Raw genomic sequence first — 23,648 nt, 5'->3', positions numbered from 1 at the left:
TCTGCTCTGTTTTAGCAAGTCATAGACATAGAATGTAATTTCCACTGTTGTCATTCCCATTCTGTCTATACATAATTTGTGTAATGTCTGTATTTGTGCTGAAACTAATGCCATTAACATGACTACTTTCATGGTAATTTTGTCTAAAGACAAATTTGAGATGGGACACCAATCCCGAAGTAACATGAGTACATCCCTCACATTCCAGATTTCCGTATATCTCGGTCTGGGAGGTTCAGCATTAAATATACCCTTCATGTATCTACAAACCAAGGGGTGTGATCCTAGAACCTGTTGTAGAGATGTACTCCATAATTATGCAGAGAGGGCACTCCTTGCAGTGTTGATTGCACCATAACTTAAATTTGCATCAAATTGTAATGTTGACAAAAATTCTACAACATCTGAAGTGTCTGCAGTGTGGTATGAAATGTTTTGTCTTGCACAAAACTCCTCCCATTTCTTAATGTAAGAAATGTACTGCTTCTGGGTACTATCCCTCCAGGATCCTGCAATTACATCCATAGTGTAATATGATAGTCTTCTTCCGACATATGGCCTTTTTAGATTCTGCAAATCAACAAATCAATATGATCATGTAAAGGATGAAAATCACCAGTTACAGGGTGCACGAGTAGGTTTTCTTGTCTTGAGATATGAATTAGAGGTTGTGTGATTTCAGGCCGTAGATTCAATTCCGGCGTATCACTGCATTTGATTGACTCTATGAGTGAAAGACAGTATGCAACCATAACATTTATGTAATCAGTTAATGGTTTATTTATGATAAACATTTTGTGTCCCCTTTTAATCCTGAAGCATTTAATATCTTGTTTCTGCAATCTCTTTTGTGGTAACTTGTAAAATCTACTTTGATAAGACAAAAGGGTTTTTTAACACTATGGCATAACCAAAAACAAGCCATCTTGTTTGATCTTTTGTAGACATTACTGATAAGACAAAACGAGGAATGCATAAAAACATTCCACCCCAATTTAACGAGAATGCATCTACCCCTGTTGCACCTGGGTCTGGTTCCCATGAAACATATTGAGGTAACTGATGGTTCAGTCTGGATGCAAACAAGTCAATTTCTGGTTTTCCAAATTTTTGAACAATGTTATGGAAAATGTCACGATTTAACATCCATTCTGTATTGTCATTAAATTTCCATGACCTAGTGTCTGCAATTATATTGAATTTACCTGGGAGGTAAATTGCAGAAAGCCAAATGTTTCTCGTAATGCACCAATGCCAGATCATGTTTGCCAATCTGTCACATGCTTCTGACTTGATTCCACCCTTGATTGACATATGCTACTGCCGTAGTGTTGTCAATCTGAACCTGCACATGCAAGTTTTGCACCTTAGCGCAAAGGGCTTTAAGCCCATGAAATTAATAATAAGTACTTAATAATTCAAGATAGTTAATGCCATGTGCCTCGAGCAAAGGTTCTTCCTCCGCATTCCATCTACCTCCACAGCTCGAGATAGTATCAGCAGCTCCCCAACCTAGTGCGCTTGCATCGGTTTGTAGAATGATAGCTGGTGATTCAACCAGAATTTTTCTGTAAGAATAATGAACATTCTTAATCCACCATTGTATATCATCAATTGCTGTTTTTAGTAGTTGCATGGGTCTATCAAAATGCCCGGAATGTCTTTTCAGTGCTTGGACCTTTGCTCGCTGCAGTTGTTGGTAATGCAGTAGACCAAACTGAACAGCTGGAAAAGAAGCAATTAGTTTGCCATACTTGGCTTGCCACTTGCCTGATTGATGGTTGTTGATCTGAAATTAGCTTGTTACAACCTTCAATTCGCTGCTACTTTTTGTCCTTGGGTAAGGTCACTGTCATGTGCTCTGAATTAATAGTGAACCACAAGTAATTAATTGTTTTATTAGGTGACAGTCTAGATTTATCTGGATGGATAAGAAAGCCCAGATTTTGAAATGTTAGTTTGACTTCTAAAACTGATGCTTTTGTTGTGGCTTCAGTGTCTCCCACAATTAAAATGTCATCCAAATAAGCCATTATCAAATGGCCCTGGGCTCTTAACAATGCTAAAGTTGGTTTTGGCAGTTTTGTAAACAATCTAGGGGCTAAGTTTAAGCCATTAGGCAATGCTTTGAATTGACACAATTGATTCATCCAGATAAATTTCAAATATCTACGATCATTAACATGCACGACCACAGAGTAATATGCTTCTTGGAGATCTATGCTTGCCATATGGCATTCTGTTGAAATTAGATGCAAATCATTAGTAACTGTCTCAATTTTGAAATGTTTATACTGTACAAAAGGGTTGAGACTTGTTAAATCTAAAATGATTCTACAGCCACCATCCTTTTTTGGTCTAGAAAAAATACTAGATATACTAAATTACTAAATTACTAAATACTAAATTGGATAGGCATATGGATGAGAAGGGAATGGAGGGTTATGGTATGAGTGCAGGCAGGTGGGACTAGGGGAAAAAAAAAAAATTTGTTCGGCACGGACTTGTAGGGCCGAGATGGCCTGTTTCCGTGCTGTAATTGTTATATGGTTATATGGTTATATATAAATTGGTGGTTTTGATAAACTGTTTTCTCAATCACCCCTTTTTTACTCAATATGTCAAGTTCTACTTGAATGATTCTATTCTCTTCTTTAGAGAAAGAATGTATTCGGTTCGGGATATATTGAGTAGGGGGATTTTCATGTTGGTAGAATTAAATTCTAAACCCCATTATACTGCACAGTATATAAGCGTCAGATGTTATTTTACGTCATTCTTTTAGGAAGAATTGTAACCTTCCCCCAATTTGTGAATATGAAACATCTGATATGTTTCTGTCAGAACCAGAACCACCTAGCTCAGGGTTTGCTGGTGTCACCTTTTGTACCTTGCCCCTTGTGGGAATACCATGTCCTCCACGTCCTGGGGTCGTGTACCAATAGCGCGTATACGGGTACGAGCGACTTGTTCCTTCACCAGCTCCAGCCACCCTTCGCTATGGATATTGCCTTCGAACTGTTCAGCCAAACATCGGTGGTTTTATCATACCCATATTTTTTTGCTTCTTCGTTTAAGACTTTCAGCTTTTTGGCAAGATCTTCTCCAAAGAGTAAGTTCGGCAATTGTATATTCGATGGTTTACAGAGCCCTGCAAACTTAGGATGTATGTTAGGTCTTATCGCAGTTTTACGAATATAGTTTATTTCCAATTGTGCATTACACATCATCCCCATAACATCCTGTTGTGACGTTGGCACATTTCCTTCTTCCAGGTCTCTGGCAAACGCCGTAATGCTTGACCCCATTAATCTAAGCACCCGCTGTAACCTCATTTCTTGTGCACGTACTGCGGCGCCCATATAAGCCCATATTTCACTGTTTAGTGCTGGGACTGCTAGCAGAGCGCAATTCTGCAGGATTTCGTATTTGTTCACAATCTCATCCATCGTTGGTTCTTCCAAATGATGGGAAAGCAGGTAATTTATATTTTCTGCTATATCCTCCGGCAGAGGTTGTCCCTTGTGTCTGGGACTATAGAACGTTTGGGCCAGACCTGGTACTTTGCGCTGTATTGGGCTCTGGTCTTCATATGATTCATTGTCAGAATATTCTGGATATTCCTCCTCATAATGGGGTTCACCTGGCATTTCTTCTTCAGGTATTTCATGCGCTGGCTCTCTGATAGGCCTACACTTAGTCAACCCTTTTTTGGGTATCTCAGGCTCTTCCATAGAACCATATTCCGGCAGCCCTTTTTTGGATGCTGCTTCATATGCTAGCTCTCCTGTAGACTAACGTCTGTATTGTCTTTCAGACATTTCAGTTGCTGGCTCTCTGCTAGGCCAACATACATATTCACCATCATCAGGCATTTCAGTCGCTGGCTCACTTCTAGGCCAACGTTTCCCAGGACCTCTCCTGGGTGTTCCATACGCTGGCTCTCCTGTAAGCCCACGTATTTTTATACTCCTTCTGGAGTTTGCCTTTGTATATCATTTTCCCCATGAGGAATTCCAATTGTGAAACTCGGTCTGACATAACCTCTGGTTCTGACTCGTCCGAGTCCACTGGCCTGTTTGTTTTCTTTTTGGCCTTTGGGTGGGTGTTTCAACGGGGCTTTTTTCTCCCGTTTTAGAAGTTGCTGTTTTTTCTACCACCGACTTTTTCGCCGGGCACCCGCTAATCTGACATTCTGTCCTCTTGAGTTCTCACTGCGGTGCGCTTTCCCTTATTTCTCCCACTTTTCTCCATAATAAGACTTGCCTGTGTTCTCTGCACGCAGTCTCCACAGAGGAAAAGCAGCCTGAAAGTGAAAGTAAAAGTAAAAGTACTTACCTTCAGGTTTTTCTTTCACTCACCGCTTGGAGGGTTCTGCACCTCCTACCGCGGTCGCAGTCGCTATGCGTCTGACGATATGACGCATGTGCGCCTGGACGGGCCTTCTTCACGTAGTCACTCACGTGACTCCAAAGTAAAATCTGTTTATATCAGGAGATGCACTGCTGACTGAAATATCATTCACTGACAATGTTCACATGCACCTCCTCCAACCTCATCTAGTAAGGGTGACTGTCTGTTGTTCAAGATGTGGACTCTTATACATTGGTGAGACCAAACGCAGACTAGGCGATCGTTTCGCTGAACACCTTCGCTCATCCCGCTTGAACCCATCTGATCTCCCGGTTGCTGGACACTATTTCTCCTTCCCATTCCAACACAGACCTGTCTGTCCTAGGTCTCCACCATTGTCAGAGTGAAGGTAAACACAAATTGGGGGAACAGCATCTCATATTTCGCCTGGGCAGCTTACAGCCCAGTGGTGTGAATATTGATTTCTCTCACTTCAGGTAGCCCCGGCATTCCCTCTCTCTCTCTATCCCTTCTCCACCCAAGTAATAATAATAATATCTTTTATTTTCATTGCACATAAGCACAATGTACATAAGCGCTCTAGCTTCTCAATTTCACCCTACAAACAACTTAAAAGGCCTTTAAGAAGGAACTGCAGATGCTGGAAAATCGAAGGTAGACAAAAGTGCTGGAGAAATTCAGCGGGTGCAGCAGCATCTATGGAGCGAAGGAAATAGGTAACGTTTTGGGCCAAAACCCTGCCTCAGTCTGAAGAAGGGTTTCGGCCCGAAACGTTGCCTATTTCCTTCACTCCATAGATGCTGCTGCACCCGCTGAGTTTCTCCAGCACTTTTGTCCAACTTACAAGGCCTAATTCCTTTAGTATTGTAACCTATTTGCATATTTTTCAGTCATTGTTCTTTATCTCTCCACTTCACCATCTATATCACTTGTTTCCCTTATCCAGTCTGAAGAACGGTCTCAACCCAAAAAGTCACCCATTTCTTCCCTCCAGAGATGCTGCCTGTCCTGCTGAGTTACTCCAGCTTTTTGTGCCTATCTTCGGTTTAAACCATTGAAATTCCCTACACACTGACAATTCACCTGGATATTCATTCTCACTTTAAAACATATATTATGCTGTATATTAAGCTCAGAACTTTGCTGCACCTGCTTCATTGTGACTAATTCATATGGATTTCCCACTAGGGTAGTCTGGATGTGGACATCTTGAGCAGAACACCATCTGTCCCCATTCTGTATCAGCCATGTTCACCCAGCTGAACTCGTCTCAAAATGAATTTTGCCCTTTCTTCATTTCATTAAATAAAAAGCATTGCTATGGGAACATGTGTGGAGAAGTGTGTTCCAAGGAAAACCATCTGCGTGTTCCCCAACCAGAAGCTTTGGATGTATCAGAAGGGTGTTTTCATTAAAGGTAGATGCAAACATTACTGTGTTAACCACCTCCAGTTTAAATTCCATTTGGAATATTTTGGAGGACCAAGAAACCAAGAACCAAGAACTACTGAATATATACACTGAGAAGGTATGATGAGTTTTTTTCCCGTTTTGTTTCAGATATATTTCTATTCTAAATAAAGCTTTTTTTTTTAAATTAAAAAAGAGACATCTGTCCTGTCAAGTACTCTTTAGATCTTTATATATTTTGATGGAGGCACTTTTCATTCTTCTAAATCAGGAGTTGGTAACCTTGTTCTGCATAGGGACCAGGACTCATCTATCACATGTCCACATGGATCCCGCCCTCATCCTGGCCCAGATGGCAGGCATCAAATCACCGTGTATACATGGATCCCGCCCCTTCGAGGACGCCACCCCGAGCACTGGCCCTTGTTACGGGCTCTCACGAACATGATGAACCTACGGACCATTGCCTTGGCTCTGTCCTGAAGGTGGTGGCTCAAATACTCACACTCACTTGTCCCCGGCCTATTGACAACCCAGATCCCAACACAGAAGGTGCGCAACCATGCCGGCGGCTTTGAGCAGTATGCGGTACAGCCAGAGATCGGCGCAGCTCGGCGGCTACGCCATTCCGCCATTGTAGACGCCAGCGCAGGCCTCCTTGCATCCTCGCGTAACTGTATCTGGGCACAGCGGCCTCGGGAGGTACCGGAGATGACAGAAGTCTGCGGGCAGGATAATTACGTTTAAAAAAAATACGTCCGTGGGCTGGGTGATTTTGGGTTACAGGCCGCATTCGGCCCGTAGGTTGCTGACCCCTGTTCTAAATTCTAGAGTTTAGAGGGTTCGCCTGCTTAGTAGAAATATGGAACTGCAGATACTGGTTTACAAACAGAGGTTCACGTTGCACCTCCTATAACCTCACCGACTGCATCCGTTTTTCCAAAGTGGCCTCCTGTAGCAATGGTACAAAATTTTGCGATTTTAAAAATCAAGTCTGCCATTTATCTCATCAGATAAAGCATAAAAAGAAGTTTAATTTGACACATAATTCACTTTCATATCTTCAGTATTAAAAAAGTTATGGCCATTTTCATACTTGGAAATTAGCATCTTGTTCCCTATTGCTTTTCCATTGACTTAACACAAAAGCTGTGATCAAGGACAGTCAAATGGCCAAAACTTTATTAAAAATTAAGAGAACTGAAAGAAATTTTCAGTTATTATGCATTAAAGCATTCTGAAACAAATATTAAACAATCTTACCTGGATGACCTGAAATTAAAGCATATAATTAGTTAGTTACCCAATTGTAGCTAATTCCAAAATTCAATGACTAAATCTAAACATCTATCCATTTCTTAAGAAAAGATTTACATTTTTAAATAGCCTAAATGTCCCAATAACATTCACACAAGAATTCACAATATAACATGATTTTAAAATCTCATAGTCATAATTTTATAGGCCAAATGGAAGGAATTTAGTGTTTAATTGCTGTAAATTAATGGCCATTTAAATCATCTTGCGAGTGGGATTTTGTGGAACGCGCTGGTTTGGAACATTGCGGTTGCAGTGAATTTGAAGCACATGTCGGCACGAAAAACACTGCTGGTTCAGATGGGCTCCAAGTCACCTTCTCGCAACTTAAAGTTTTGAATAAAGGCATCTTAAGAAGTACTTTTTATGTAAAAATAAACAGCCTTTTAAACCCGCCCCCCTCTCAAAGGCGTCAAAGTCACGCACACGGGCAGCGGCAGAACTGCAGCGCCGCTGAAGGTAAGTTTTGTAACATCCGGTTGGTGGCGCGACTCTCGTCAGCAGCGGCCTCTGCAGCCCGTCCGCGTTTTTATATTTTTTGTCTATGTTTCTATGTAGTTTTTGTTATTTTTTGTTGGGGTGTGTGTGTGGGGGGGTGGAGGTGGGGTGGGAGGGAGGGGGTAACTTTTAAATCTCTCCCTGCATGGGAGACCCGACCTTTTCTTTGTCGGGTCTCCGTTGTCGTTGGGGCTGCAACGAGGAGCGGCCTCCAACAGGAAGACCGGGGACTCTGGTGCCGACGACTCACCTCACCGTCGCGGAGCTGGCCGAGCCCAGAGCGGGTGGAGCGGTGGTGGAGCGCTGCTGCGGCCCGACCTCTGGAGATTCGGAGGCTGCAACTGCGGGTCTGGCGGACGGCGGCACCGGGAGCCTGCGGGTCCCTGGAGGGAGACCGCTTTTCAGGGCTCCTGCAACGGCGACTTCTCCCGCCCGAGTTGCAGGGTAGAAGAGCTCCTGGAGTGGGGCCTGACTTCACCGCCCCGCGCGGCTTGGAATGGCCGCGGGACTTTGCGAGTGCACGCCGGGGGCTCTAACACCAAGACCCGGTGTGCGACCTTGCATCACCCGGCGTGGCTTTAATGGCCGCGGGACAATCGCCATCGCCAGCCGGGGGCTTTGACTTTGACTCTGACATCGGGGGGGGAGAGTGCAGTGGAGAGATAAGTTTTTTTGGCCTTCCATCACAGCGATGTGATGGATGTTTATGTAAATTATGTTGTGTCTTGGGTCTATTTGTTTGTAATGTATGGCTGCAGAAACAGCATTTCGTTTGGACCTCAAGGGGTCCAAATGACAATTAAATTGAATCTTGAATCTTGAATCTTGAACCTCCTGTACATCGGCGAGACCAAGCGTAAACTCGGCAACTGTTTCTACTAACAATTGCACTCAATCCGCCAAGGCTTACCGGATCTCCCGGTTTCTATCCATTTTGACTCCACCTCAAATTTCCATACTGTCCTGGGCCACATCCATTGCCAGAGCGAGGCCACATGCAAACTAGAGGAACAACACCTCATACTCCTTGGGTGGCTTACAACCTAATGGCATGAACATTCTCTAAATTCTCCAATTTTAGGTACCTATTAAACTCTCACTTCTTCCCCCAACCTTAACAATATAACCATATAACCATATAATAATTACAGCACGGAAACAGGCCATCTCGACCCTTCTAGTCCGTGCCGAACACATATTCTCCCCTAGTCCCATATACCTGCGCTCAGACCATAACCTTCCATTCCCTTCCCGTCCATATAACTATCCAATTTATTTTTAAATGATAAAAACGAACCTGCCTCCACCACCTTCACTGGAAGCTCATTCCACACAGCCACCACTCTCTGAGTAAAGAAGTTCCCCCTCATGTTACCCCTAAACTTCAGTCCCTTAATTCTCAAGTCATGTCCCCTTGTTTGAATCTTCCCTACTATTAGTGGGAAAAGCTTTTCCACGTCAACTCTGTCTATCCCTCTCATCATTTTAAAAACCTCTATCAAGTCCCCCCCAAACCTTAGACCTATCTTGTTCAACCTTTCTCTGTAACTTAGGTGCTGAAACCCAGGCAACTTTTAGTAAATCTCCTCTGTACTCTCTCTATTTTGTTGACATCTATCCTATAATTAGGCGACCAAAATTGTACACCATACTCCAGAATTGTCCAGAATTGGCCTCACCAATGCCTTTGTACAATTTTAACATTACATCCCAACTTCTATACTCAATGCTCTGATTTATAAAGGCCAGCACACCAAAAGCTTTCTTTACCACCCTATCTACATGAGATTCCACTTTCAGGGAACTGTGCACAGTTATTCCCAGATCCCTCTGTTCACCTACATTCTTCAATTCCCTACCATTTACCATGTACGTCCTATTTTGATTTGTCCTGCCAAGATGTAGCACCTCACACTTATCAGCATTAAACTCCATCTGCCATCTTTCAGCCCACTCTTCCAACTGGCATAAATCTCTCTGTAGACTTTGAAACTCTACTTCATTACCCGCAACCCCACCTATCTTGGTATCATCTGCATACGTACTAATCCAATTTACCACACCATCATCCAGATCATTGATGTACATGACAAACAACAGTGGACCCAAACACAGATCCCCTTATTTTTCATGCTGCTCCTCCCCCCCCCCCCCCCCCCCCACCCCCCCCCCAATTCTCCCGTGCCACACCTGGACACACATATTTATCTCATCCCTCCCCCTCTCCATTCCTTGCTCTATCTTCACAATTCACAACTCTTAAATCCTTATATTACAAGCATTCTGTCTTTTCATCTCTGGCCTTTGGCCAACCATTTACCTATCAAAAATTCCTTTCACCAGTATCAGCCTTACTTCCCAGGCTTTGTCCTACATCTCCTCTCTTCCTGCTTTCTTTCCCCCCCTCCCCACCACAATCAATCTAAAGAAGGGTACTGACACAAAACGTCACTTATCCATGTTCTCCAGAGCTGCTGCCTGACCCGCTGAATGACTACAACTCTGTGGCTTTTTTGGCTACTTAGTTTCTCCTCATATAACAGATCTGCCATTCATACGTTCAAAAGTGATCGGTGCTGAATTAAGCCATTTGGCTACTCCGTCATTCAATCATGGCTGATCTATCTTTCCCTCTTAATCCCATTCTCCTGCCGTCTCCCCATAACCCCTGACACCTTTACTAATCATAAATCTATCTACCTCTGCCGTAAAAATATCCATTGACGGCCTCCATAGCCTTCTGTAGCAATAAATTCCCCAGATTAAACACCCTCTGACTACAAAAATTCCTCGTCCTCTCCTTCCTAAAGGAACGTCCTTTTATTCTGAGGCTATGATATCTGGTCCTAGACTCTCCCACTAATGGAAACATCCTCTCCATCCAGGCCTTTCAATATTCAGCATGTTTCATTGATGTCCCCCTCATCCTTCTAAACTCCAGTGAGTTGAGGCCCAGTGCCGTCAAACACCCATCATATGTTAACCCAGAAAGCAGTCTGATGAAGCTTTATTGTATTTCCTCAGTAGCAAGTTCATCTCACTTTAGGTAATGTGGCCAAAATTATTTCTAATTCTCCAGATTTGGTTTCACCGTGGTCCTATGTAATTATAACAATACATCCTTAGTTTTTGGGCTGAGGCCATTTCTTCCAAAACATCACCTATCCACGTTTTCCTGAGATGCTGAGTCATTCCAGCACTGTGTTTTCCTCAAGACTCCAGCATCTGCAGAATTCCTTTTCACTATGTAAAGAAATCCACGTTCTGTTCTTTATATCGTATATTATCTTGATGAATGAAATTCATTGTTGGAAATTAAAAAAAGCCTTTACATAGAAACATAGAACATAGGTGCAGGAGTAGGCCATTCGGCCCTTCGAGCCTGCACTGCCATTCAATATGATCATGGCTGATCATCCAACTCAGTATCCCGTACCTGCCTTCTCTCCATACCCTCTGATCCCTTTAGCCACAAGGGCCACATCTACTCCCTCTTAAATATAGCCAATGAACTGGCCTCAACTACCTTCTGTGGCAGAGAATTCCAGAGATTCACCACTCTCTGTGTGAAATTTTTTTTTCTCATCTCGGTACTAAAGGATTTCCTCTCTATCCTTAAGCTGTGACCTCTTGTTCTGGACTTCCCCAACATCGGGAACAATCTTCCTTCATCTAGCCTGTCCAACCCCTTAAGAATTTTGTAAGTTTCTATAAGATCCCCCCTCAATCTCCTAAATTCTAGCGAGAACTCTAACGAATTCTCCTCATGGTATTCCTACTTTGAAGAGGTTCTCTCTCTTACGAGTTTTGCAACATCCTCTCACTGCACCCACTCTATGATTCCTCCAGCTCTCCAACTATTCGCCCACGTTTTAGCCCAGACTCGCTGCCACAGCCACGTGTACTTTATCATCGTTACTTTCATTCATTTGTTGTGTATCTCTCTATATCACCGTCTATATCTCTGGCTTCCCTTTCCCCTGACTCTCAGTCTGAAGAATCTCGACCCCAAACTTCACCTATTCCATTTCTACAGAAATGCTGCTTGACTCGCTGAGTTACTCCAGTTTTTGTTTTGTGTCTGTCTTCGACCTCAACACTTGAATGAAGTTCATTGTTGAAAATAACAACAAGCCTTTGATGAAATCTCCTCATGGTATTCCTACATTGTAGTTCTCTCTCTCCAAGGAGAGTTCTGCAACATCCTCTCTCATTGCACTCAAAGATTTTGCTCTACTATCTTTGATTGCACTTGTCTTCCCACAGATGGCAATGTTTGGCAGCAGGACCTCTGTCCAGCCAGTTATGGATGGAGGCAGGTACACAAAAATGCTGGAGAAACTCAACAGGTGCAGCAGCATCTATGGAGCGAAGGAAAATAGGTGACGTTTCGGGCCAAACCCCTTCTTCAGACTGATGGGGGGTGGGGGGGGGAGAAGGAAGGAAAAAGGGAAGAGGAGGAGCCCGAGGGCGGGGGGATGGGAGGAGACAGCTTGAGGGTTAAGGAAGGGGAGGAGACAGCAAGGGCTAGCAAAATTGGGAGAATTCAACGTTCATGCCATCCGGACGCAAGCAACCTAGGCGGATGGAGTATTTTTTATTGTATGGCTGTATGGGAATTTAATTTCGTTAGTTTCACAAATTGACTGTTTTTACTTTTTTGTGTGTTTTTTTACAAAAGTGTTTTTAACTAGAAGCCTTTTCCTAACGTCAGCTTTTATTTCAGTGGTTTACTTTGGTGCCTTCCCACACAGTGGGAAACTTTGATTCTGCTGTTGGGGATGTTTTATGTTAAATTCTATAGTGTGTTGTGTCCTTTATTTTTATTGTATGGCTGTATGGGAATTTCATTTCACTGTGCCATCTGGCACATGTGACAATTAAATGTATCTTGTATCTTGAATCTTGTATCTTGAATCTTTCCCCGTGTAGCGGCGCTCTCGGCCGGAGGACCACACGGCACCCAGTTCTCTCCTCCTCTCGCTCCTCGCTCGGGTTGTCCTTCTCACATTGACGTCAGATGCCGGAAGGTCAGAGGCTGCGAGCGGAAGTGGGTGCAGGAGCGCTCCGCCATTGTGTTGGAGAGAAGAAGTAATCGTACATCTATAGACACGTACACACAGGCAGCAGTCGCGGCCGCCGCCACCGCCACCGGAGTGAGAGGCCGGGCCCCGAGAGGAAAGCCGCCGACAGACAGACAAACAGCCGCCCGCCCGCTGCTCCGCCGCCTCCTGGTATCTACCGTCACTGGCTTGGGCCGCTGCGCGATCCACTGGGAGCACGATTTTTACTTAAAGTCGGCGGAGCCTGAGGCCGAGGCCGAGCCCCTGCCCGCTGTTGTTTAATGAAGAATGTCTGCGACCAGCGTGGAACAGGTAATGAATGCGCTGGCTGTTGGCTGTTGGCTGTTGGCTGGGGAGTGAGTGCTCGAGTCCGGGCCGCCGCCGCCGCCGCCGCCGCCTTTAGTTCTCGCAGGCCAGGACTCGTTCCCTCTCTCCCTTGGACATATCCTGTCGCGTAGTCTCTTGCAACAAGGTTGATTTATTACTTTAAAAATTAGATGACTTGATATTGAATTTCCATAAGGTACTGACGGGTGTTTTCTTTTTGTTGTTGTTTTTTTTTTTTTGCATTTTTGCTTTCTATTAAACGCGATACTACATCAGCGATCGAAAGGACAGGGAAGTAAAGGTGAGTTGGTCCGTAACTCATTGTTAGTTTCACAAATTGACTGTTTTTACTTTTTTGTGTGTTTTTTTACTAAAGTGTTTTTAACTAGAAGCTTTTCCTAACGTCAGCTTTTATTTCAGTGCTCATTTATGCTCGAAACTATTATTTACATTTAATGTTCATATTGCAGAGCATATTTTCTAATTTGGGGCATTTTGTCAAAATTTAAATTCACTGACGTAAGTTTCAGATTACTTCCATTGACGGCATATATGAATATAATTATTTAGTCTTGCGTTCATGATTTGCTGTTTATATCACTTGTTTGATCTTTTAAGTGTTAGCTTGTAGCCTTTAAAATTAATGTACTTTGATTCTAGTTCTGAAAATGAAATTAAGATATTGAAGTAAACAAAACCTTGCTGATACTGGAAATCTGAAACAAAATATGCTTGCAATGTTTGTAACCCCAATGGTTTGCTGTTTACTCTGAAAACAGCAGTATTTACTTTTTTTATATACAAATTTTGCAATGGCAAGTTTCACTTAGTAGCTACCTAATTCATTCTGTTACTATTGTACATATTTTAGGAACCTAAAAACATTTTAAATTCAAGTCCTCTCAAGCAACAATAAAAACAGAAAGTCTAGGGATTCTATACATAATAATAGTCAATAAATGTGACAAGTTTAGTTTCTATCTGAAATGTAAGTGCAGCAGTTTTGTGTTATTTAATGAATTTCAATTGTGAGACACGAAACAAAGTTTTGTGAAGCTGAAGGGAAACAGCATAAACCAGCCAACAATACTTGAATATCAGAGCTAAATGACTATTGGCCTCTGAATTGGAAGTTGATATGCCTTTTGTTTAAACAATAGAAACTATCATTCATCTTGGGTTATATTTAAAGTAAATGTTTGGCCTGGTCTGTGTGAACTTGTAATTTGTTAATTTAGAATCATGTAGTTATCACAATTTTCAGGGGAAATTTAGGAAATCCAGGGCCTGGGCTATGTTCATATTCAATAAAATTGGCTTAAGTGTGTAATAATGTACCATGCTTTGACTTCACTTCCTGTTTATGCCTGTTTGCTTAGCCCAACTAATTGTAGTGTGCATAGTTTACTATTGATGGAATCTTAAGTGGTTGAATTGTTCATATTTCGATCTGTTGATGGACTGATTTCAAATGACCATGATCTGAAATAATTCATTTCGGCTACAAAGATTCTTGCATTTAATGCCTTGAACTACCATATGTAAATGTTTGATACCTCAAATGGAAGAAAGCTTGCATTGTTTGATTTGCCATATGGCCACTGAGAGTTATGTTGCAGAAACAAAATTAGCAACACAGACAATTTTATTTTCTCTCCCAGCTGACGAAGGAATGCAATGTCAGAAAAAACAAGATAATTTAGAGTATCTTGAGAACAATTCAATTCTATAGGGTGATTTCACGAAAGGTCACTGGATCATAGATCCTCACCCACGTGGACGCAAAATTTAACTGAGGTACAAACGTCACTTCCGGTACATGTTATTGATGCTAGAAACGCGTACTTTCACACCCTTTAAAAACCGTGAAAACGGCCCGTTTTTGAGCTGTAAATAACTGCCAGTCGTGACCGTGAGGCACAGTTATCGTACTTTACAGTCCAGAAGATAAAGAAAAACGAAGGTAAAGACGAGGGAGCTGAAGGGGCAACAACAGCGGAAGTGTTTAGCAAACATTGGCCGTGGAGATATAAAGATAGAAAATATCGGGAACTATCACGTTTGCTCACCGCATTTCATCAAAACCATATAACAATTACAGCACGGAAACAGGCCATCTCGACCCTTCTAGTCCGTGCCGAAGTAAGGCATTATGTTTTATCTTTATTAATTTGTTATATAAAAAGTTTTAAAAGTGAAAAATCCATCATTAAAATTGCAAAATCTTCCATGATTCTCAGGTTGGTTTTAACATGCAAAAAGAAAATGCTTCTGAAGCTACATTTACCATTTAAATAATCGTAAACCATAAATGCGTTTTGAAATGAATTTTACTCGGATGCAAGCTGATAATAATAATAAAATGTCCTGATTTTGTCCAATTAACAGCTGACAATTATCCCATTCCTCAGCTTGCATCCGAGTAAAATTCATTTAAAAACGCATTTATGGTTTACGATTATTTAAATGGTAAATGTAGCTTCAAAAGCATTTTCTCTTTGCATGTTAAAACCCACCTGAGAACCATGGAAGATTTTGCAATTTTAATGATGGATTTTTCACTTTTAAGACTTTTTATATAACAAATTAATAAAGATAAAACATAATGCCCTACTTTTGATGAAATGCAGTGAGCAAACACGATAATTCCCGATATTTTCTATCTTTATATCTCCACGGCCAATGTTTGCTAAACACTTTCGCTGTTGTTGCCCCTTCAGCTCCCTCTTCTCATTACCTTTGTTTTTCTTTATCTTCTGGACTGTAAAGTAAGATAACTGTGCCTCACGGTCACCCCCGACTGGCACAGTTATTTACAGCTCAAAAACGGGCCGTTTCACGGTTTTTAAAGGGTGTGAAAGTACGTCTAGCATCAATAATGTACTGGAAGTGACGTTTGTACCCCAGTTAAATTTTGCGTCCACGTGGGTGAGGATCTATGATCCAGTGACCTTTCGTGAAATCACCCTATTACCAAATAGACGTGGTCTACTGTAGTTTTATTTTTAAAGTTAAACAAGATCTAATAAAATTGCCATATGTACAGTGCACTAGCTCAAAAATAGAACGGATCTTTTGCCCAAAAAAACCCAAAATAAGCTACCACCCATTGTGCAATGGGCCAATCAAATATTTTGGTGCCACGCATGTGCAATGCAGACCATGTGGTTGTGTCACTTTTCACCTTGTGAACTAATTTTACTAGAAAATATTCTTGCGATTCAGGTGAATGTACTGCATACATTTATTCACTTATGTCACAATAAAAAAAGCATGAACAAAATAGTTGCCCTATATGCTTTTCATTCTTTCCATTTAACTGCTGAAATGTTACAGCCATATTTACCAATTTACTTAATTACAACTATAATTGGCCACATCTTCATTCCCAGCTGGCCATAAAATGTCTTTCCTTTCAAATAAATGTGGGATAAACAGCCATTGAAAACTAGCAGCAAGTTTTCCTGTTCATTTATAAATAGCAGCTTCTTAAATGATCTGAGACAATCCATTGTTTAATACCGATTCCAATGTGACATTCAGACAGGCAAGAGTTTATCATTAGAGTGAATACAATATGCATTTCAGGATTTCCATGTAGCATACCTCTTTATTTAATGTAAACTGGATTGAGGAATATGAAAACTTGTGTATGTCTTCTGGTCACACTTGTATTGCAGTCTCCACTACAATTTTCTGTGTCACGTGAGATTGTTTTTAAAAAATGTGAACTCACCAGTGTATGAACTTGCCAAGCAATTAATAATAAATAGTCTTTGTAAGTGCATCTGTACTTTAATAGTGACATACTATAATCTTGTTGTTTTAGCAAATGGTTTATCTTGATGTTAACATAGCCATGGGTGGCATGTTAATTTTTAAACTAAAAGAACATGAAATGTATAGACCTGTTGTACTGCAATTAATGTAAAACAACCCCTTTGTGAAAAAAGAAAGAAAATTAGTACTGAGCAAATATGATCAAGAGAAATTGTGACCACTATTTTTACAATCTGCACAGATATTAATATGTATGTTTAATTTAATTTGGAAATATCGCGCGGAAACATGTCATTCGACCCACCGAGCCTATGCAACCAGCGATCTCTGTACACTAGCACTATCTATAAACTAGGGACAATTTACAATTTTTACCCCATCAAGTCTATGCAACCAGCGATCTCTGTACACTGGCACTATCTATAAACTAGGGACAATTTACAATTTTTACAAAGCCAAATGTGGAAGGAAACCGGAGCACCCAGGGAAAGCCCACGCAATCACGGGGAGATAACAACAACTCCATACAGATAGCACCCGCAGTCAGGATCAATCCCGGATCTCTGGCGCTGTAAGGCAGCAACTCCACTGCTGCGCCAATCTTCCATTGAATATAACGTCAATGCTTCAAGACAACGATTTAAAAATTGTATGAGCATATGATACTCTACATATGTAGATAATAATAAAACACAATGTTATAATTTCCAATTCACAGTTCACTGAATAAATAATAAAACTTTGACCGTATAATTTTTACTTTTTGTTTGATTTTTGATTGGTACAGACTTATTTTGGCTTTAAGCAGTAGATTGATATATAGCACAAGATTCAATGCTCATGCATTATGTCTTATGTTTTTCAGAGACTAATTTTGAAGTTGTCTTTATTTTGCCAAGTTGACTGTTGTTTAGATGTTGGTAATAATTGCTAATGGTTCTTGTTTACATGGCATGCAGATATACTGATCATGTTGCCATATAATTAACTTAGCTATGTTTTGCATTCATATTATCCTTAACTGCTCTAAATCTTGTTTTGTGGTAATGTGGGAATTAAACTTTAAAAAAAAAGTGCAATTTAGAAACTTGGTTAAATATGCCGTATACATCCACACAGGATATCCTGGAACTGTTTATTAACATTAACATTTCATGGGACACCTGTTCTTTTTACTATTGATTTTGTTATGTTCAGTTATTATGGTCAGTGTTAAACTAGCCTATATTAAGCAAACCATGGAAGTCTTTTTAAAGATAGTTCCATTGGTTCAGAGCACCTACTAATGGAATATTTTTAATTGCAGTTCAGAACGGTTCGATGCATCAAAAAGACACAGTGAATGATGATGATTTTGAACCTTATTTAACAAGCCAGGCAAATCAGGTAAGTACTTAATTATCACAAAGTTTTCAATGCGTGTTGACAAACATAATATGCGTTACTATTTCTTAAAACAAATATTAATTCACAATAGTGGAATATTACTTTCACTTTATCATGTTTTGATTTGCTGAAGGATGATAATACTGTAGTAAGCACAGAGCAGGATTTAACAACATTGATTTAACAACTATCATTTCTTATGTTTTGGGTCAGGAGAGATGTTTAAATTAAATTTAGATTAATTAATCACAACAAGTTGCAAGGAAGTTCCAACGATGATTTTTATCAGGGAAGCCAACAGCTTAAAGGACATCGAAGGTAGACAAAAGTGCTGGAGAAACAGCGGGTGCAGCAGCATCTATGGAGCGAAGGAAATGGGCAACGTTTCGGGCTGAACCTCTTCTTCAGACATCATGGATGCATTTACGAGAGGTCTACAGATTTTAAACCAAAATGATCAGTTGCCATTTATAATTGCTGCTGGTGTTATGTTGCTGCCTAAGCTCCATAGGGTGCATGATATCTTGAATTCTGGCTTTGCATTATCTCTTAAGATTTCACACTTTTTGAATTTCGGGTTGGTAGCAGCTTTGCTGACAGATAAGTACGTCAGCATTTTAGGCACTTGTTATACAGCTGCCAGCACAATCACTTTAATTCTAAGGACTTTAGCTGTTTTGATCTACTCTGAAATAAATAAATCCCAAAGATTATTGTTGGTGCACTAGTGAGGGAAAAAAAGGTCTTGGGAGAGGGGTTGTACTGGACCTGGTTTGGAAAATAGAAACATAGAAAAACAGGTACAGTAAGCCATTCGGCCTTTGGAGCTAGCACCACCATTCAATTTGGACCCCAGTTATTTAGATTTAGACGAGGGAAATGTGACATATCCAAGTTTGCGGATGACACAAAGCTGGGTGGCAGTGTGAGCTGCAATGAGGATGCTATGATGCTGTAGAGTGCCTTGGATAGGTTGGGTGAGTGGGCAGATGCAGTACAATGTGGATAAATGTGAGGTCATCTACTTTGGTGGCAAGAACAGGAAGGCAGATTATTATCTGAATGGTGTCAGATTAGGAAAAGGGGAGATGCAGTGAGACCTGGGTGTCCTTGTACATCAGTCTCTGAAAGTAAGCTTGCAGGTACAGCAGGCAGTGAAGAAAGCTAATGGCATGTTGTCCTTCATTACAGGAGGATTTGAGTTTGGGAGCAAGGTTCTACTGCAGTTGTTCAGGGCCTTGGTGATACTGCACCTGGAGTATTGTGTGCAATTTTGGTCTCTTAATTTGAGGAGGGATCTTTATTGCTATTGAGGGAGTGCAGCGTACGCTCACCAGGTTAATTCCCAGGATGGCAGGACTGACATATGATGAAAGAATGGGTCGACTGCGCTTGTTCTCACTGGCATATAGAAGGATGAGAAGGTATCTTATAGATGCATGTAAAATCTTAAAGGATTGGCCAGGCTAGATGCAGGAAACATTTCTCATGTTGGGTGAGTCCAGAACCAGGGGTCACAGTTTAAGAATAAGGGGTAGGCCATTTAGGATTGAGATGAGGAAAAACTTCACCCAGAGGATTGTGAATCAGTGGCATTCTATGCCACAGAAAGCAGTGGAGGCCAATTCACTGGATATTTTCAAGAGAATTAGATTTAGCTTTTGGGGCTAAAGGAATCGGGGGATATAGGGGGGAAAGCAGGAACGGTGTACTGATTTTAGATGATTAGCCATGATCATATGGACTCATTTTCTGGATTTTTTTGATGATGTAGCTAGGAAAATGGACAAGGAGAGCCGGTGGCTGTAGTGTAGCAGGACTTTCAGAAAACATTTGATAAGGTCCCACATAGGAAATTAGTGGGCAAAATTAGAGCACATGGTATTGAGCGTAGGGTAAACTGACATGGATAGAATATTGGTTGGCAGACGGGAAACAGAGTAGGAATTAACAGATCCCTTTCAGAATGACAGGCAGTGACTAATGGGGTACCGCAAGGCTCAGTGCTGGGACTGCAGCTATTTACAATATACATTAATGATTTAAATGAAGGGATTAAAAGTAACATTAGCAAATTTGCAGATGGCACAAAGCTGGGTGGCAGTGTGAACTGATGAGGATGCAGGGTGACTTGGACAGGTTGGGAGTGTGGGCTGATGCAGTTTAATGTGGATAAATGTGAGGTTATCCACTTTGGTGGCAAAAACAGGAAGGCAGATTATTATCTGAATGGTGTCAAGTTGGGAAAAGGGGAAGCACAATGAGATCTGGGGGTCCATGTTCATCAGCTACTGAAAGTAAGCATGCAGATATAGAAGGCAGTGAACAAAGCGAATGGCATGTTGGCCTGCATAACAAGAGGAGTTGAGTATAGGAGCAAATAGGTCCTTCTGCAGTTGTGCAGGGCTCTAGTGAGACCACACCTGGAGTATTTTGTGCAGTTTTGGTTTCTACATTTGAGGAAGGACATTCTTGCTATTGAGGGAGTGCAGCGTAGGATCACCAGGTTAATTCCCAGGATGGCGGGACAGTCATATGTTGTGGCTTGTATACTCTGGAATTTAGAAAGATGAGAGGGGATCTTATTTAAATATATAAGATTATTAAGTGTTTGGACGCTAGACACAGAAAACATGTCGCCGATGTTGGGGGAGTCTAAGGAGAATAAGGGGTAAGCCGTTTAGAATGGAGATGAGGAAATACCTTTTCACACAGAGGGTTGTGAATCTGTGGAATTCTCTGTCTCAGAAGGCAGTGGAGGCCAATTTTCTGTATGCTTTCAAGAGATAGTTGGATAGAGATCTTATAGATAGCGGAGTCAGGAGATATGGGGGAAAAGGCAGGAACAGGGTACTGATTGTGGATGATAAGCCATGATCACAATGAATGGCGTTGCTGGCTCGAAGGGCCGAATGGCCTACTCCTACACCTATTTTGGTATGTTTCTATGTAAGATCATAGGTCAAGAATCTTGTCCTAAAAGTGCTAGAGAAATATAATCTTGAATATAAACTAAAAAGTTCATTTCATTCTTGACTAGGACCTGAGGGGAAAAGCTGTAGTTTTCGTCCCATTTCTTTTCACCCCTTCCACCATTCAGTACATTAATTTGTGGTAAACATAGTTTGTGGGTGAAAAGGCACACAACTACAGATGATCACATTACTGTTCCTGTGTGATGGATCAAGTCATAATCCAAACTCAAGATTATGTCAAAAGCAGATATTCTCAATCTGAACATCAAATGACTTGGTATGATCAGGGCTCGAAATTAGCGGTTGCCCGGGTGCCAATAGCCACCTAAAATGTCGCCGGGCAACCTAAATGCCGAGTCATTTTGCCTGGTTTGGCACTGCTGATACTGGTTTTTACCAAAGATAGATCCAAAAAAACTGGAGTAACTCAGCGGGTCAGGCGGCATCTCTGGAGAAAAGGAATGTATCGTTTTGTGTCGGCGGCGACTGTCGTGCGGGGCAAAGATACGAGGTGTGGGGTGATGGAGGGTCAGAGGGCCCCGCACACCGGTAGCGGCTCCAACTCCCCCACCCGCCATGATAGCGGCCGCTGTGTGCCACTCCACAAACAGCGATAAACGCTTTCAAAACAAACCCTCCCGCACGCCGAGGCCGGGAGGAAGGAGGAGGATGCCCCCTTCTGGCGTCTGAAGCAAAAATCATATATCATCTGCGCAGCTCGGCCCCACACCTTACTGTCGGCTGGTGGAGCAGGGGAGGCGGTGGCGAGGAGATCCCAACTGTCTCCCCCTTTGGGGGCGGCACTTGGCGGTGGACAGGGACGGTCTGGCATTGTCTGCATATGCGTATATGAATATAGCTTCAACGCGATTCAAGACATCCTCTAGCACATTCCATTCTTCATTGTAACTTAAGCCACTTCAAAAGCTGTTCCACAAAAGTTGAAATTTCCTGCCTGTTGAACAGTTCTCCCAGTATTTTCTTCACATGACTGCGATGTGGCAAAAAAGATAGTGCCTCATTACCCCCTTTCATTTTTCCCAGTGAATCTGACATCACATCCAAGTTTATAAGGCTTTGCTTTTCCCAACTCTGATTTCCCACACAACTTGTATTCTTTTCTAAACATTTGTTGTATCCATTGTGAACCAGACCCAATTTTCAAGAATTTCTCCTTGAGCCTCTGAGTTTTCTCTAAGACATTTTCTAAAAATTGTTTATTAGGCCAAGCTAATATTTAGGGGCAGGGTTTTGTCATCAGTCAAAGCTGCTGGGGGATTTTCATAGTGGAGATTTTTTTTAATCATTTGCCTAAGTTACTGAGGCCAGTAAAGGGGCTGTCCCACTACGGCAACCTAATTGGAGAGTTTAGGAGAGATTGAAAAAATGTCATGTTGAAGACCTTCGACTATGTAGAAGACCTCCTTCGACTGTTGAAGACTAGCCTTGACTAGCTTCAGGAAAATTGGACACTGAATAGTGGAGAGTGAAGAAGACCTCCTTCGATCTCCTACGACCTCCCTTCGACAATGTTGAAGACTGTCTACGACTATCTTCGACTACCCCCGATTACCTACGAAAAGCATGCCGACCTTCTGACCTACTTCAACTAAACCTTCGAGTAAAAAAGTGTCGATTTTTTTTCACGGCCACCTTTTTTTACATGTTTAAAAATACGCCGCGACCTAGCTGAGGCCTCGAGTACGCGGGGACTGCTCTCGAGCATGAAGGAGAGTTATAAAGACATCCTAGGAACTCGTGTCGACCAAGCTGCGAGTAGGAGTCGAGGGCAAACTCGCCAGAACTCGTGGATTAGGTCGCCGCAATGGGACAGCCCCGTAAGGTAAAACCTTGGCATCCATGTTGTGAGCAATTGCAGAGGATGAGTCATTATTGAATTTGGGGCCTTTAATTTTTCTTTCATTCCTTTTAAATTATCTACAATTAGAAATGCATTGTAAAATCATAGATGCAGTTACATGACCATACACAAAGGACTAATTATCAACTATATGTTGCCATGGAAGATCAATCCACTGAGCATCTGATATGAGCTGCACTTTGAAAGATTGGATTGCTACAATGATTAGCGCTGATTTTTTTTCCCCCGCTGCATCATTGTATCAAGAAGTCATTTTGTTGAGCAGGCAGCCAGCCTTAAAGATGCTTAAAAATCAACTACTAATTTTAGATCTCAAGCACGATTAATTGTACCTAATTTCTTATCTTTCAGCATTGATTTCCTTATTAAATCACATTCCTATGTTAGTTACTTCACTTAATTCATGTGGAGTTGTTTGGCTTGATTATATTCATGTATAGTATCTAATTTGATAATGCACAACAAGCATTTCACTGAGCCTCTGTATATGTGACAATAAATCTAAACCTAGTAGAAAAGATGTACAGCTTCAAAATTTAGCTTTTCTTTTGTGGAGTGAACTGGACTTTATTGTTTATTAAAAACAAAGGAGCAGTGCATGTGGTAAATTATCTGTTACTGGTTTATACCAAAGAT

At 41.6% G+C, this 23,648-nt stretch overlaps 1 protein-coding gene across 2 annotated transcripts in view; it reads left to right on the top strand.

Moving 5' to 3' along the window:
• Positions 1 to 12,627: 12,627 nt before the first annotated feature.
• The window catches only part of LOC129696259 (YTH domain-containing family protein 3-like), a 36,495-nt gene continuing 25,474 nt past the window's right edge, over positions 12,628 to 23,648 (top strand). Inside the window, exons 1-3 of one of the 2 annotated variants that reach the window (XM_055633983.1) lie at positions 12,628 to 12,974; positions 13,266 to 13,290; positions 18,076 to 18,155. In XM_055633983.1, the coding sequence (XP_055489958.1) occupies positions 12,951 to 12,974; positions 13,266 to 13,290; positions 18,076 to 18,155 (129 nt within the window). In that variant the 5' untranslated portion in view covers positions 12,628 to 12,950. The remainder of the gene's footprint in view (positions 12,975 to 13,265; positions 13,291 to 18,075; positions 18,156 to 23,648) is intronic. The other variant, XM_055633984.1, reaches the window with a different exon arrangement.

This window comes from Leucoraja erinacea, chromosome 4 (assembly GCF_028641065.1).
Source record: "Leucoraja erinacea ecotype New England chromosome 4, Leri_hhj_1, whole genome shotgun sequence".
Taxonomy (NCBI): Eukaryota; Metazoa; Chordata; class Chondrichthyes; order Rajiformes; family Rajidae; genus Leucoraja; species Leucoraja erinaceus.
Note: the sequence above shows the minus strand (reverse complement) of the source record. Positions and strands in the feature narration are given on the sequence as shown.